This window comes from Mirounga angustirostris, unplaced genomic scaffold, assembly GCF_029215605.1.
Source record: "Mirounga angustirostris isolate CCGP_5_RB_7025 unplaced genomic scaffold, mMirAng1.0.hap1 SCAF_9, whole genome shotgun sequence".
Lineage (NCBI taxonomy): Eukaryota > Metazoa > Chordata > Mammalia > Carnivora > Phocidae > Mirounga > Mirounga angustirostris.
Window position 1 is genome coordinate 29,639,976 of NW_026991717.1, and position 17,462 is coordinate 29,657,437.

Below are 17,462 nucleotides of genomic sequence, written 5' to 3' on the forward strand. Positions count from 1 at the left end.
TACAAAATATAAAGCGATGCCACAGCTGTTCACTATTGGATGAGGGGGCCATAGCTATTTTTTCATGAAAATTTTGTCAATCTTTGTTAGTCTGGTTTTACTATTTTATGTGAATTAATATTAAAATGTTTTCATTTTTAATACGGCAAATACTAATAGACATAACCCACATAAACAAGCTTTTTGGGGTTGTCATTATTTAATGTGAAACAGTCCTGAGGCCACAATATTTGAGACCCACTAGTTTAGATAATCAAGTTTACCTTCAAGAGATGGGGATCTGGGCGCCTGGGTGGCTCAGTCGGTTAAGCGACGGCTTTCAGCTCAGGTCATGATCCCAGCGCCCTGGGATCGAGCCCCACATCGGACTACTTGCTCAGTGGGGAGCCTGCTTCTCCCTCTCCCTCTGCCTGCCGCTTCCCCTGCTTGTGCTCTCTCTCTCTGTCAAAATCTTTAAAAAAGAGAGATGGGGATCAAATGTGGGCTTTGTTAGTAAGGAAGCAGCAGGAGAAATGGATGTTAAGTAGGGATACAGCAGTGTCTGCTGTGCTTACATTCCTTCTATCTGTGGTTCTCAACTTGAACTTGCATCAGAATAACAGGAAAGCATAAATCACAGAAAAATTAAAACTCAGACTGTTGGGCCCTGCCCCCAGAATCGGATTCAGTACGCCTGGAGTTAAGGACCAAGAATGTGCCAAAACCCAACAGACACATGAAAAGATGCTCAACATCATTAATCATCAGGGAAATGCAAAGTAAAACTAGAGTGAGATACCACCTTGTTCCTGTCAGAATGGCTCTAAATAACACAAGAAATGACAAGTGTGTTCGTGAGGATGTGGAGAAAAAGGAACAATTGTGCACTGGTGGTGGGAGTGCAAACTGGTGCAACCACTGTGGAAAACAGTATGGAAGTTCCTCAAAAAATTAAAAATAGAATTGCCATATGATCTAGTAATTATACTACTGGGTATTTACACAAAGAAAAAACACTAATTTGAAAAGCTATGCACCCCTGTTTATCGCAGTCTTTATTCACAATAGCCAAGATAGGGAAGCAACCCGTGTCATTGATAGAGGAATGGATAAAGAAGTGGTATTTATATACAATTGAATATTATTCAGCCAGAAAAAAAGATCTTGCCATTTGCAACAATATGGATGGACCTAGCGGACATAATGCTAAGTGAAGTATGTCAGAAAGACAAAGACCATGTGATTTTACTTGTGTGGGAATTAAAGCAAAAGGAACAAATTTTATAAAAAGACTCAAATACAGAGAACTAGTGGTTGCCCGAGGGGAGGTGGGGGAGGGGATAGGTGAACTAGGTGATGAGGATTAAAGAGTACACTTATCTTGGTGACCACTGAGTAATGTATAGAATTGTTGAATTATGTCATAAACCTGAAACTAACAATTACACTTCAATAAAAAACTAAGCCAAGAGCGCCTGGGTGGCTCAGTTATTTAAGTGGCTGCCTTCAGTTTTGGTCATGATCTCTGGGTCCTGGGATCCAGCTGGAGTCCAGTCCAGCTCCCTGCTCAGCGGGGAGTCGGCTTCTCCGTCTGCCCCTCCCCCTGCTTGTGAGCCCGCCCGCGCTCTCTCAAAAAATTTTTAAAGCCCAAACTTCATGATTACCGGTGAATCTGTTGCTACTATGAAGAACTAGTGCAGTTTGGTGCAAGTTTTCACAGCAGTGGTAGGTGCTATGTCGTTTCACACAGGGCGTGAGGGCTACCTTGAGTTAACTACATTCACTAGGTGTCGAATATAGGTGGTCATCTTCACACACTTAGCCTAGCTATTTTTAAAGCAGATACTGCCCGTTCAAAAATCAGGCAAGGACGGACAAATACTACTGGGTCTCCTAGAATTCAAGAATCTGAGAAAGATGTGTCCCGACAAGGAATACAGCGCTGCTGGGGCGCCTGGGTGGCTCAGTCCTTAAGCATCTGCCTTCCGCTCAGGTCGTGATCTCAGGGTCGTGGGATCGAGCCCCTCATCCGGCTCCCTGCTCCGCGGGAGGCCTGCTTCTCCCTCTCCCACTCCCCCTGCTTGTGTTCCTGCTCTCGCTGTGTCTCTGTCAAATAAATAATAAATAAAAAGGAATACAGCGCGGCAAGTACAGCGAGACGCACAGGAGGATCTATGCCCCCAGGAGGCCTAGAAAGTACCGGAAGGATCAACGGACGCAAGCCCACCACCTCCCAGCGCCAGCCGGCCCTCCGCGAGACAGACGCAGGAAACCGCTGGGCCTGGAGTCACGTGGATGGGTCTCAGCCGCCCAGTCGCCCCCAACCGACCGGAAGTGGCGCGCGCGCCTGCTCAGTGCGCGCTGGCTGGGAGGTCTGGTGCCGGCCTCACCAGTGCCTTCCGAGTAGCCGTAGTGCTTGCTCGGCGGGGTTGGTGAGGAATGGAGGTGGTGGGTGGCTGTGGTGATCATGGTGGTGGTGATCGCCGAGGCTCCTCCGCGGACCCACAGAGCACCTTTGTGTTGGGTAACCTAGCGGAGGTGGTGGAGCGTGTCCTCACCTTCCTGCCCGCCAAGGCGTTGCTGCGGGTAGCAGGGTGAGGAGAGAGGAGGCGGGAAGCTTACTTCGGGACATGCCTCGGGCTTGCCCTGGCTGGCGGGGCGGGCAGACACCATCGGTACCCACGGCTGCCCCCGGCTCCCTTCTCCTCCCCCGAGGTGATGCCCCCATCCGCCTACCGTACCCCTGTGCCTGTCTCGGGGACTCTTCCCCCAGGGGCGAGGTGCGCCCTAAGGTTTTCTCCGCCCCCCGGTTCTCCCTCCGAATCTGCGCCCCGACACCTCCCGCTCTGGGGCTTTTGATCCCGCAGGAATCTCCTGCTGGAGAGGGGAATGAACGTCCCTTCACAACCCTTTGTGGTTTGCGCCCCCAGCGTGTGCCGCTTATGGAGGGAGTGTGTTCGTCGAGTGTTGCGGACGCATCGGAGTGTGACCTGGATCTCCGCGGGATTGGCGGATGCTGGCCACCTGGAGGAGCATTGCTTGGTGCGCGTGGTAGCAGAGGAGCTTGAGGCAAGTAAGAAGGCGTGTGGTGCACAGTTCTTTGCGGGGTTGTTGGGTCAGCCTTTGCGAACTCAATCTTTTTCTTTTTAATCTTTATTTTGTGTGTGATCCTATTCTTTCTAAATTACGGAACATTTTCTCGTGACACGAAAAGGTTTTATAAACACACGTAAGGATGTGCCATGATTTATTTGACCGTTCTTCAGATGTTGGGCATTTTGTGTATACAGATTTTTACTATTATAATAACGTTGTGGAGGACCTCCCCTTTACCTGCTTCCTTTGAAGCAGATATTGTTGTCACTGTTTGGCAGGGAAGGCAGCTGGGTTTCTTTTTGCTTTAGCGTCACATTAAAAAGCCAAGAACCAATACTTAAACCCAAATATTTCAGCCGCTGGTCCTGTACTCTTTTGTTTTGTATCTCTGGTCCCCCAATTTCAAAAGATGGGCAAAACCTGGGGAGGTAATGACTTGAACTGTGGAATCAAAGGGGCAGCCTTCTTGAGCACAGGTGACTGTAAGGCTGTGGTATCTCGTTTGCCAGTGGGACAGAGCTCTTTGAGAGTAAATTATCAATCTCATGTTCTTTCGCTTCCTTATACTTTAGTGCGCATTACACACAAGACTATTCTACATCATCACAATGCAATCATCAGTCAGGAAATTCTTATTGATACATTTCTGTTATCCATTCCTCAGAATCCTTTCAGACGTTGCCAGTTGTCCCATATGTCCCCCATGTTCCTCATAACAAAATAATTCAGATTAGACTCTTGGGTTGGTTTTGGTCATTTAAAAAATTTTTTTTTAAAGACTTTATTTATTTATTTGAGAGAGAGCGAGCAAGCCAGGGGAGAGGGACAAACAAACTCCGCGCTGAGTGCAGAGCTGGACATTGGGCTCCCATCTCACAACCCTGAGATCATGACCTTAGACGAAATCAAGAGTTCTAGGCTTAACCGACTGAACCACCCAGGCACCCCTGTCATTTCTTTAATTTTTGACGTGGAGCAGTTTCTCAAGCTTTGCTTGGCTTTCACAACTTTGACAAGTATGTAAATTACAGGCCAGTTACTTTGTAGAACACAGTTTCTTAGATTCAGATTATATATCTTTGGCAGGAATATCACAGAAGTGATGCTGTGCTCTTCTAGTTTCATCCTATCAGGTAGTATGTGATTTCCATTTCTGTCCCATTACTGGTGTTAGTACCTTTGATAATTTAATTAAGGTGGTGTGTGCCAGATGTCACTCCTGTAAAATTACTCTTTTCCACTGTAATTAGTATTTTGTGAGGAGAGACTTTGAAACTATGTAAATATTCTGTTTCAGTTTTTTTCATTTATTTCTGTGCAGACTCTCTTAGTCTCTTATTTTATTCAATGGAATATAATCTATCAGTATTTATTTTGATATCCGAATTGTCCCCAGTTTGGCAATCAGGAGCCCCTTCAGCTGGTTTCACGGTCTTTTAGAGATGAGTCCATCACCTTTGAGCACCTCCTTGCTTACTGGCACAAGATGTTCTAAGCTCATCTTTTGTCTGCTTTAATCCTGGAATCAGCCATTTCTTTAAAGAGCTCTGGTTCCTTTTAGTGGAGAATGGTATTTCATGGTATTTAAAAGCCAAGATCTGGACAGCTCATTGCTGTTAAAGGGTTTGCTGCTCTGGAGCCCAGTGGAACAGAGCCAAGGAATATATGTGTATGTGTGTGTGTTGTGTGTACATATGCATATACACACACAACACACACATCCATACATACACACCTTTACAACTATATTTTTATATATATGGAAATTCATGAGTTTGCACAAGTACATCCAATTCCAGTCCAACACAGGATTCTTTCCAGTTTTCTTTTCTCTTAGGTCATATTTGTACCTACCTTTTGGAGAGTGAGAAACCTGACTCTCATCACTCTTAATATGTAGGTATTAGACAAATGCCCCATAACTGACCAATCTTGTGTTTCCCCCTTATTTTCTCCTTACTCTGTTTGGGTTCTAGGAGTCAGACCCGAAGTGGACAGTATCCAAAGGCAGGCTTGCAGAAAACTTTCTTCTTTGCATTTTGGCTCAAATCCTTCCCAGTCTAGTCTAGAAGTTGTCATTTGGAGAAATTCGAAATGCAGACAGACTTCCATAAAGATGTTCTTTGCAGCATCATTTATTATAAGGGAAATTGAAAATAACCTAATATTTAGAAATAAAGTCACTTAATGATGAACTGCAAGATACATTAGTGACAAGAAAAAAATGTTCATGTCATAAGTGAAGAAGGCAGATTATGAAATTATATTTACTATAATCTGAGTTACTGAAAACAAAAAAGGAAGAACAGAAAAGAAATAAGCTAAAATGTTAGCAAAAGTTTCCTTTCAGGGTAGAATTGCATGATTTTTTTTTAACGTTTTAAATTATTTTCTGTGGTTTTTTTTTTTTTCCCTTCAAATTTTTACCACGGCAGGTATTATTTTTATATAGCTTTAAAAGTTTGTACAATAAAATGGCTGTTATAGCCACACAGATTTAGATAGGAACTCATTTTTGGTGCATATTAGCTGCCAGTCTCTGAAAAAGTTACCTAATCTCTCTGAGCTTCAGGTTCTATCTCCATAAAATGAAAAGACAATAAGAATTTTCCTCATACCCTTTAAGAGTTGTTCTAAGGTTTAAATCTTGGAAAGGTAATGCATATAATATATTACCTGCAGTACCAGGGATAATGATGTTTTCAATAAATGAAATTATTCTCTATTATCAGTGTCATTATTAAAATTCAGATAGTAACGCCCTTAAAGAAATTTATTCTAGTAAACGCTAATGTGGTTAGACAAAAACATGGAAATACCTTGTACAAATCATGCTGGTTTTTTTGTGCTTGCCAAATTACCTAATGGACATGAGACTATTATAACTGTAAAGAAAGGTGGTTTAACTTTTTTATTAGAAAGATTTTAAAGTCCACTAAAAATTTTATGAAATTGGGAACTTCTTTGAATGATGGAATGAGGTTTTAGTTGTCTCACATTGTGCTTTAAGAACATTTCCTATTGAGGACTGTCATTGTCACTGCTTCTGATGAGAATTAGGAAGGAAGACTCAGCAATTGCTTTTCATTGGGTACTAGGAAAGAGAGAATTATAAAACCTCAGGACTAGACTTTTTATCTTATTACTCCCTATACCAGATATCACAAACTCAATGACTCCAAAGTTAGGCAGATGACTAAGTTGGTTTAGGGTAACATAGGGAGCAGTAAAGCCATGGCATACCAGGGAGTACTTGCCTGCATTTAGCCCCCATCAAGAGGAATGCAGTTGAAGTGGTGTTAGAATGTCTAGTTTTTGAAAAGAATCTGGAAGTCCACATTTTCTGTAACTATTTTGTGGAATTTGAAATAATTGGTAACCAAATTATTTTCTTCGAAATGCTGTGTGGGCCATGAGAACTATATCCATAAGTTATCAGCCCTGGAGCCACCACAGGGTCATCATTCTGTCTCAGTATCTTTTTTGAGTTTGTCTATATGGAATCTACTCTGAAACATCTTGACATTCCCCCAAATTACAGTGGATGAACTTTTTTTTTTTCCATTTAATCCACGTTGAGGCTTTACTATATGTGAGTACTTCATTCCATTCTGACAGTAAAAATATTTGAAAATAACCAGCTTAGGAAAAAAATATGTTCATCCTTGTGTTTCATTCAGCCATGTTGCCACTTGTCTGTAATGTGACATTTAGTGGAAAACAGGAGTCTGAATAAGCCCAGCTCGTGAGGCACAAGTACAAATGACTGGGATGTAAGGTATGTCACATATGAGGTCCAGGGTACTGCAGGTGTCTCAGAAAAGGTTTTGTAGGGGAGGTGGCACTTTAAGGGGTCTCTTGGGGGAAACAGTCTTAAGTACAAAATGAAGAGAGCTGTAGGAGAATCTGTACAGCAGCGTGTGTGTCTGGATTAAAGTAAGCAAAAAGGTCCCTGGAGGGAGCTAGTTGGTAAGGTGGAAATGAAGGCCTGGCCTATTTCATTTGGTGGGCAATGAAAAGAGGAGTGATAGAGTTTGTATGCCTTCCCTTTGTTGCTGAGGTTTTTCTGTGATTGTGGTGCCTATTCAAATAAAGCAAGTAGCACCTTTTGCTGGCATTTAATGTTTTGGTTTAAGAGTTTAAATTATGAAAATGAACTTTTGAATCAGGCTGGAATGGGTTTGACTTGAAGAAATAATAGATGCTCAAATGAATGACCTGAAAAGGTAAGAGCATGAGTGAAAAATGAATGGGAAGTGGTTGGACTCAGAAAGCTAACATTGACCTAAAAAGGGAGGGTACGCCGACAGCAGTTTGGACCAGGGCAGAACTTTAAGGGACCATGAGAGCACTCATGGATTCATGTGATCTAATTCCGTTTTTGTTTTTCTTAGCAGAATGTTCACATCTTACCACAGACAGTTCTTTACATGGCTGACTCCGAAACTTTCATTAATCTGGAAGAGTGTCGTGGCCACAAGAGAGGTAAATATCAAAAGAAAAGGTTTGTGGGTTTTTTGTTCCTTATGTACCTCTGGAATTAAATATTGTCCTAGTCTTGAGAGTTACTGACTTTCTGAGGCTCTGGGCCTTCTCCCTATTATAGCATGCATGAATATATTGTCTTTGAAACTTGAGGGGCCCTTTCTGCTTCAAAGATTGATTTCTAAACCTTGCAGTAGTACAGTTAAAACAAATTCTTTAGAAAGATGTCTTTCTCATTTTGAACTACTTTAATACTCCAGGCATTTCTTTGGCTATTGAAGCCTTCTATTGTGTGATGGGGACCCATTTAGGGACACGGAAGTTATACTGTGCCTTGTTTTTGACTCTGCTAAGAGAAGAAGTAGACCAAGTGTCCCAAGCTGAGCACACTGAGGCCCAGAGCTAGACCTGGGTTATCACTGTCTAATCTGAATCCAGGTGACTGTTGCTTATGCAATGAAAAAGTCATGCTCTACTATCACCTAAACAGAGAGATAACAACAGCAAGTTAAAATTTTGCTGCTGCTGCTAAATTTAACATCACTGGGGCAAAAACAGTATATGAACCAAGCAAGAAAGGCAAATTGGTGATGCTAAGGGTCAGATTTAGAATTTAAAATATAAAACAGGCCCCAAATGGGAAAATGTTTTCATCAAAGTTTTTAAGCCTTTTTTTTTTGAAGTAAGCTCCACACGGGGCTTGAACTCACAACCCTGAGATCCAGACCTAAACTGATATTAGGAGTCAGATGTTAACTGACTGAGCCACCCAGGGGCCCCATTGACTTTCTTAAGCACTCTGGTGTAAATGACTTAAACTTTATTCAGTGTTTGCTTTTCCCCCCCATACAATCAGATTTGACCTAAAATGAATAACATGTAATAATTTTGCTACTGTATTATTACAGCAAGGAAAAGAACTACTATGGAAGCAGCATTTGCCCTTGAGAAGCTATTCCCAAAACAATGCCAAGTCCTTGGGATTGTGACCCCAGGAATTGTAGGTGAGAGAAAATACCAATTTGATGATTTCCTGCCTTGCAGTAATGTGGGGTCCCGTAGATGGGTGAATTACTTGTAGCTTAAAAACACATTTATATTTTTGGCCATTCAAAATGCCATAAAGTTAGTCGTATTTACCATGGTATTATATTTGACTTCTATTAGTGTTCTTTAGGTTATTGTGGTTAGTATTCCCAGTCTCAGGGCTGTCTATATAAACCAAATGTGATGCATGTCTTTCCAGGGGAGCCATTCATAAGAGAGGAAAAGCTCACATTCTCCCTCTCTCCAAATTAGAAAGCATTAAGTGAGCATTCTCACGTTAGTCAGTTCAGTATCCTCGTTTCTGGCGGGCAGGGGTTAGGAGCTACAGTAGACCTTCTTAGGAAATTTCTGTTTCTCTGCTTGGAGACCATGGTTTGAAGTTTATAGTGTGAAATTATACTCCTTCCCAAGTTTGCTGCTGGTGATTTTTACTGGTTTTTATTATTGTTGGTTCTTTTCTATAGCTCATAGGGGAGAGATACTCTATTGAGGCAGTCATGGTGCAGTGGGTCAGGTGCCAGGATTAGAATCCCAGCTGTACTTAGTATCTCTCTGTATGACTTTGGGCAAGTTACCTAACTTCAGAGGGCTTTAGTTTCTCCATATATGAAATAGAGATGATTGATAATCCCTCTTGGGAAGGTTATGAAGATGAAATGAGTTCACACATGAAAAGTAGTCAGAGTAGAGATGTGCAGGAATCAGAGTAAATGTTAGCTATTAGGATTTTCTTTGTTCCACTCAGTAGTACTCCATAATTGGCATTTTTAATCTTCACTGAGAGACTTTTGATCTGAAATAAGAGTCTTATACGGTGAAGTACAAAGGATTTCAAGTGTTTACAAATGAATAAGGGTAAATACCTGGTTGATGGGGACTATTTCATCTCTCCCATTATCAGCTCCCCACCCCATACTATTACATCTGCCTCTCACTACACATTTCATTTCTCATTGGATTAAAAAAAATGATAACAGTAACCATGGTTTTCTTTTAACTTTTGAATTTTCCTTAAATGAGTCATCTAGGTTTTGCCATTACTGGTTGTTAGCAAATGCTTATATAGAATAGTAGCTTCATCATTTTCTTAGGCCTCACTACCTCACCCCCTTTGGCTTTTTCAAAGCCTATTCACATTTCTCCTTTCTAAAATTTCAGCTGGGGGTTGGAGGCAGAGGAGGGAGGGTGGACTTGGGGAGGACCCTATTGTGAGGGTGGGGGGTCTACCTTAAGCCTTCCTTTTGTGCTTGCCTTACTCTGAAGGAATTTTAATTTTGTCTGTTCCAAGTTCCCTTATGATCTTGGTGTCAGGAGTAGGTGCCAGTCCCATTCCCGCTTGTGTTTTCTTGGACACGCTTACTGGTTTTGATTGCCCTGCAGCTGGGTACTTTCTTTGAGCCAGTTCCACGCATGTCCCAACAAAACTTCCACCAAGACGGTTGGTTGGATTCCTTTTTCTTAGGCCACAGTGTAGTGATTGTTTCTAAAACAGCCATTGGCTATTGGCCCATCTCCATTCTTTAGGTTCAAAAAACTTAAGGTTTGAGAAAATTCGTTCATTCTTATATGTACAGAGGTCATTATCTTTCTTTTAAGGTGAACTTTACTTCCAGTGACTTGCACAATCTTAAGTGTACAATTTAATGAGTTTTGACAAATGTATACCCTTATGTAACCTACACGCCAGTCAAGATAGAGAATATTTCCATCACCTCAGGAAGTTCCTTCATGTCCTTTTCCTGTTGATCTCTGCCTGCAAAGGAAACCCCAGTTCTGATTTCTGCAGCCATACATTAGTTTGCCTATTGTTGAATGTCATATAAATGGAACCATACAGTATATACTCTTTTTATGTTTTGGCTAAGTTTTTACTCCGTATAAATATTTTTAACAACATATTTTTGAAATTATGTTACCTTGTGTATCAGTAATTCATTTAAAAATTATTCGGTATTATTCTGTTATATAAATAGACTGTTTTTCCACTCTATCTTTGATGGAGATTTGGATTGATTCACATTCCTGGCTATTTTGAATGATGCTGTTGTGAACATTTTTTTTTTTAAGATTTTATTTATTGAGAGAGAGAGAGAGAGAGTGCAAGCAAGAGCCAGGGGGAGGGACAGAGAGAGAAGCAGACTCCCCACTGAGCAGGGAGCCCACGGGGCTAGATCCCAGGACCCTGAGCTGAATCAAGAGTCGATTGTTTGTAACAGACTGAGCTACCCGGGCGCCCCGTGTTGTGAACATTTTTATGTAAGTCTTCTTGTGGACCTGGGTTTGTTCTTGGAAGAGATGGGTCTTGGGGTTGGTTTATGTTTAACTTTGTAAGAAACTGCCAAACTGTTTTCCAGAGTTGTTCCGTTTTATACTCACCAGCAATGAATGAGGGTTTCAGTTGCTCATTGCTACATATCCTCACTAACACTTAGTGTCTTCAAATGAGTCTTTTCATTTTAACCATTGTAGTGGGTATAAGGGGGCTTCTTGTGGTGGTTTTAATTTGAATTACTCCAATGAGTGTAGTTATGTTGAGTATCTTTTCCGATGTTGGCTATTTGTATATCTGTTTTTGTGAAGTATCCAAGTCTTCTAGTGATTTTTTTTTATTGGATTGTTTTTATGTTTGAGTTGAAGTTGTTTATGTATTCTAATTCAAGACCTTTACAAGTATAGGTGTTGTAAATATTTTCTCCCAGTCTGTTGCTGGTTTTCTTTCTCTCAACAGTGTCTTTGATGACCAGTGAACTTTTATTTTGGTGAAATCCAGTTTATTTATTTTTCTTCTTTTCTGGTGAATGTTTTTTATGTCCTCTCCAAGAAATCTTTGCCTATCTCAAAGTCACAAAGATACTCTCTTATGTGGTTTTAGCTCTTCTATTTAGTTCTGTGACCTAACTTGAATTAATTATTGTGTATGGCATAAGGTAGAGGTTTAAGGTTTTTTGTTTGTTTTTTCATATGTTATCCACTTATTTCATCACTCTTTGTTGAAGATTTTTCTTTCCTCTAATCGCCTTGGCACCTTTGTTAAAAATAATTGCATGTTTGGTAGGTCTGTTTCTGGATTTAATTCTGTTCCATTGATATATTTGTTTATCCTTAAGCCAAGGCCATATTACTGTAGGTCCTGATATTCTTTTTAAAGATTGATTAGTGTAGGTTTCGATGCTCCTTTTAAAAATTGTTTTGGCTATCTAGGTTCTTCCCATTTCCACATATATTTTAGAATCAGCCTGTTCATTTCTTTTTTTTTTAATTTGGTGATAAAGGTACTGTGTGCATATATATCACACACACACATACTTTATACATTTGTCAGTATTTTTAAGATAATTTTTTTAAAATTTTACTTTATTATGTTATGTTAATCACCATACATTACATCATTAGTTTTTGATGTAGTGTTCCATGAGTCATTGTTTGCGTATAACACCCAGTGCTCCATTCAATATGTGCCCTCCTTAATACCCCTCACTGGGCTAACCCATCCCCCCACCCCCCTCCCCTCTAGAACCCTCAGTTTGTTTTTCAGAGTCCATAGTCTCTCATGGTTTGTCCCCCCCTCTTTTTTTCCCCTTATTTTTCCCTTATTTTTCCCTTCCTACTATTTTTCCCCTTCCTACTTTTTTTCCCTTATTTTTCCCTTCCTACTATTTTTCCCTTATTTTTCCCTTCCCACTATTTTTTTTTTTTTTAACATATAATGTATTATTTGTTTCAGAGGTACAGGTCTGTGATTCAACAGTCTTGCACAATTCACAGTGCTCACCATAGCACATACCCTCCCCAGTGTCTGTCATCCAGCCACACCATCCCTCCCTCCCCCACCACTCCAGCAACCCTCAGCTTGTAGGATAATTTTTTAAAAGTAGAATTGCTGTGATGTATTTTTTTACCCCCAGCTTCTTATTTGGAAAAACTTCAAATCTTCAAAGTTGAAGAATGATAGAATAGTAAACATCCATATTCCTTTTGGAGATTGACCAGTTTAAAAATTTTTGCAACAGTTGCTTCTTTTTCTGTTTATAAAAACATTTCTTTCTGAACCGTTTAAAAGTCGATTGCAGACATCATGACACTACCCCTAAAATTTCAAAGCTGACAAACTTTTACTCAGCTTTTAACTTGATTATCTCAGTTATGCAAACTGCAGTTACCCAGGTGGGGCTGGATACATATCAAATGAAGTGTTACCAAATGAAACTTCAGTTTTTATTAAATCTGTTCATGAAACTGTTTAACTTTTTTCCTAGTGACTCCAATGGGATCAGGTAACAATCGACCTCAGGAAATAGAAATTGGAGAGTCTGGTTTTGCTCTATTATTCCCTCAAATTGAAGGAATAAAAATACAACCCTTTCATTTTATTAAGGACCCAAAGAATTTAACACTAGAAAGACATCAACTCACCGAAGTAGGTAAGTCACTGTTATTTACCATTAATTGCCCAATTTGTTGATTGATTTTGTTTGTTCCTTTAACAGAGTCTAAATTAAGTATACAGGTTACTAGAGATGTGGATAATTCAAACTAGTGATTCACAGAGGCTACTGCTTGGTAAAATTGATTTACTTACTTTTATTTACTTATTTTTGATGGGCTGAGCAATTTTTTTTTTACTTTTTTATTTTAAAAAGAACTTTTAATTTACTTTTTAAATTATTTTACTTACGTTAAAGCCTGAGAGAACCAGAGATGAAAAATTTTCCAAAAATACTCTTGCTAATAAATGTATTTGTATTTAATACTGAATTTTGAAGCACTTCTTTCTCATTGAATATTTAATCATTTGCCTTATTTTTGTTTTCTGAAAAGTTTTTTAAAGCATTTTTTTTTACAGTAATAAAAGGCATTGTGAAAAAATTTTTAGAAGATAGAGGTTGGTTCTGTGTCAGCTAATTAGAAAGATGGGAATAAGTATAGTGAACTTGATATGTTTTTGAAAAGCTGTAAGTTAAAGCAAAGTCTGTCAGACAAGGATTTACTAAGACGTGTCAGAGGAAGATTGGTCAGAGTAGACAGGTCAATAAAGGCGATTTTGAAGAGGTGAAGGGTTGGCTTAATTTCCAGGATCTAATGAGAAATCTTAATTTAATACAGTAAGCAACAAAGTAGTTACTCAAGCAGAACCGTGTTAAGACTTTTTGTCTACCTCTACAAATGAACTGACTGGCATTAACTCATTAAAAAAAAAATCTGTTGGCATAAAAAATATTGACTTGATTTATACAGGTAGAGGTAAAGCACGGGAAGTTTCGACCTCTAGTCTGTGGGGTAAGGCAGGGTACTCTAGCTAATACGAATGCAGGCTTATAGGTGCCCTAGTTCTGCTACTTTCCAACTTTCTAGTTTAGGACAAGTTTCTTAACTTTCCTAAGCCTCTGTTTCCCATCTATAAAGTGGAAATAACTAACTTACAGAGTTGTAAGGATTAGATGAAATGACTTATGTAAAGCACTTAGCAAGATACCTTGCTCTGTAGATGGTAGGCTAATGTTGGCCTCTGTATCTTAGGGAGGCTTTGCAGTGGGTCACAGTGATCCATCTGCAGTGTAGCCTTGTGATATGTGGAGGAATAGACTTGAGGGAGCTCAGGAAAAGGACATTCAGTGAAAGGGCAGCAAAGGTCTTGGGTATTCTTATCATCCCATTCAGAAGCATCATGCCAGAGGAACATGCACATGTCTTGGCTGATGGTGACAATGATAATTAATACTGAGGCATTGTAACCTGGGTCCTGAGTTACATGCTATTTCTAATCCTCATGACAGCTTTGCTAGGTAGAGAAATTGTCACAGGGTGTTGTCGGCGAGGAAACTAAACTCTTGCAAGAGTAGAGAGTAAAGGCTCTTAGACTACATGATACATAAAGAGAGGACCAGAGTTACCTGTATTGATAAAGCGACCTGAAATCAAGGATGCCAAACATTCGCTAAGGAAAATTTCAGATTGTGCCTTAACTGACCTAATGTTAACTACAAAGGCAGAAAGAATTTAGGAGCGAATGTGACTGTGTAGCCAAACCAGAGACTTTGTCATGTTATAATGAGACTTTTTGGAAGGCTGGCTTGAGTTAATAGTGCTCAGCAAACCAGATCTCTCTTAGATTGGTGGTTAGAAAGTTGTGGGTCTGAAACTCAAGAGGGAGTTGAGGTCAGAGTCGTTGGTTTGAGAGAGCCATTTGCATATAGCCTTGCAATCTGTCTGCAAAGAGTATCCAGGACGGCTTAGTACAGATTTTGGAAAATATTCCAGCAGCAGATTTAGAACAAGGAAGAAGAGATACAGTTTGATGCTGACAAGAGGATGGGTATGTTCATTGGGTTCATGATATAGAAATATATGTTAATTTCATTCAGCTTATTGAAAGGTCCCATAGGGTTAGAAAAATTAATTGGATGCAGATTCTGTTTCAGTGCTGTTCCAGGAAGGGTGTGACAGATACATACGTAATTATAATCCAAGTGAGAAAATGAGGCGTGCCTCTATAAGAGAGGTCTGGATAGATTGCGGTAAGGATTGCCAGCGGGAGGGAGAATGAGGAGGCTTCGTGGAGCAAGTAGCATTTAAGGCTTTGAAGGATGAGAAACATGAAAGTTAAGAGTGGTAATAGGATAGGCTAAATGATTAGCAGAAACCTAGGCACAGAGCCAGGTAATGAGAGCATGTAGGGGAAGTAGTAAACATTTCACTTTTGCAAACAAACATGGGGCACAGTGAGGCCAGGCTAGGGAGTATTGTCAGTAAATGGCAACTGTTAACCAGAAATGTTCTCCTAGTAGCAAATGTGACCCTCCCTAATGGGGAGATACTGCAGGCAGAAAGACTAGTTAGGAGCCCCCTGCAAGGGTCTAGGCAAGAAATAACACCAAAGCATGAAGAGCAGGAAATTGATTGGAGAAAATTAGCAGATGATTAGATATGAAAGAGAAGGGAGACTGGGTGACTCACTGATAACTTTGAGTTTTGTACTTAAGAGAGTGGGGTGCTGATGGTACAGAGAACGGAAATCAAGAACACTGGGGCAGGAGGAGCAGGATTGGGAAAAATCAGACTCCATTACACAGGCTTGTTTGGCCTTTAATTCAGTGCTCTTGCTGAAGGTCATATTGCCAGACCTTCTCTGTGCTATCTCTTTTGTTCAGAAGTGAGGATGGTACCTCCTGGGCACATACTCTCTCCTCTGTCCCACAGCACCTTGGGAATCGTGATGAAAGTCCTGATCATAGCGCTGCTTGAAGCTAGAAGCCTAGTTTTGTCATTTTACAAGAAAGAGCCAAAATCTTGAGCAAAATAAACCATCCATTTTATGATAAAATAGTTACTGGATTTGTGAAACCTTGTTTGCATTATAGCGCTAAGCATAGGAATCACAAAAACAAGTGAAAAGCAGGCCCATGTTTATTCTGCTCTGTGAAGTGTTCGTATTGGTATCCTTTCCGGAACTGTTTGATGTCAACAATTTTGGTTTATTCCAAGGCATCATTTTCATCCTGTTGATGGTATTCTGAAATTGAAGCTTTGCTCAGATTGAGGTGATAATCTCTATCCTTTCACAGATAATCTCTATCCTTCACATATGTGGACATCCAGATTTCCCGTATTCTGAATCTGGATCATTGTCTGTTATGTGCTCAAGAAGATGGAGGAATCTGAGGTGGGCAGGGAGTGAGTGGTTGGAGGCTACAACCATGCTGGGATGTGCCTTCTCCATAGAGTCCTGGCCTGCATTCCTACACCAAATACTTGGGGCAACTCTTCTGTGTTCTGTAATATCGGAAAGCACCCTCTTCATGGTAGTATCCCACAGAGGTCAGCAGACTTTTTCTGTAAAGGGCCAGATAGTAAATTAGGTTTTGCCAGCCTTACAGTCTCAGTGCATCTGTTCAGCTCTGCCATTGGAGTGCAAAGGCAGCTATAGACAATACATAAACAAACGGCTGGGTTCCAGTAAAACTTTATTTACAAAAATGTGGGGGCGGGTAGATTTGGTGCGTGAGCTATAGTTTGTCTTTCCCTGCCTTACAGTGCTTGGCCACAGTGATTAGAAGATCTGTGAAGGCCCACAGTAAGCAATGAAGTGGCTCAGTTAAAAAAACGCATGAAATTGGCAGTACCTCTGAAGACAGGGACCTTGCATTTGAGAATTCTAGTTCTTCTAGACCTTGTGTGTAGAGGATGTCATAGTCTGACCCAGCATCATAGTATATGTAATATCATACACACAGCTTATTTCATTCTTTTTGAACTTACCAAAAATGGCACATTTTTACAATAAGGCATAAGGTTGTTCTAAGGTCTGTGTGTTCTAAGGTCTGTTAAAAATAGTCTCGGGCAGGGGGCGCCTGGGTGGCTCAGTTGGTAAAGCATCTGCCTTCGGCTCAGGTCATGATCCCGGGGTCCTGAGATTGAACCCTGTGTGGGGCTCCCTGCTCAGTGGGGAGTCTGCTTCTCCCTCTTCCTCTGCCCCTCTCTCCCCACTCGTGTTCTCTCTCTGTCTCAAATAAATAAATAAAATCTTAAAAAAAAAAAAATCTCTGGGATGAAAAAAAATACATGCATGGGCCAGCACTTAATTCGTGAGAAGGGTAGAAACACCTCACCAAAGCTTCAGAAAAAGCCATTGTTTGTTCATTTAGAAACTGTTTGCATGCATGGCACATGCCAGTCACTGTATGTGTGGGACTCTAGAAATACATTGTTAAGTTCCTGCCTTCTGGAGCTTCAAGTCTAGCAGAACAGACCAATTTTGAATAAAGTACCACAGATGTGAAATGTGTACCAAGTAAAAGCACAGAGGTGCTAGAAAACATATAACCATGGAACTCAAAATCTAGTGTGGGGTGGTGGGA

At 40.5% G+C, this 17,462-nt stretch overlaps 1 protein-coding gene across 3 annotated transcripts in view; it reads left to right on the forward strand.

Annotated features, from left to right (window-relative positions):
* Positions 1-2,259: 2,259 nt before the first annotated feature.
* FBXO22 (F-box protein 22) overlaps positions 2,260-17,462 on the forward strand; it is a 28,090-nt gene continuing 12,887 nt past the window's right edge. The window contains exons 1-5 of one of the 3 annotated variants that reach the window (XM_064570074.1): positions 2,260-2,411; positions 2,910-3,048; positions 7,470-7,560; positions 8,469-8,564; positions 12,864-13,028. In XM_064570074.1, the coding sequence (XP_064426144.1) occupies positions 2,275-2,411; positions 2,910-3,048; positions 7,470-7,560; positions 8,469-8,564; positions 12,864-13,028 (628 nt within the window). In that variant the 5' untranslated portion in view covers positions 2,260-2,274. Of the gene's footprint in view, positions 2,574-2,909; positions 3,049-7,469; positions 7,561-8,468; positions 8,565-12,863; positions 13,029-17,462 lie in introns of all 3 variants that reach the window. The other 2 variants (XM_064570073.1, XM_045899608.3) reach the window with 2 other exon arrangements.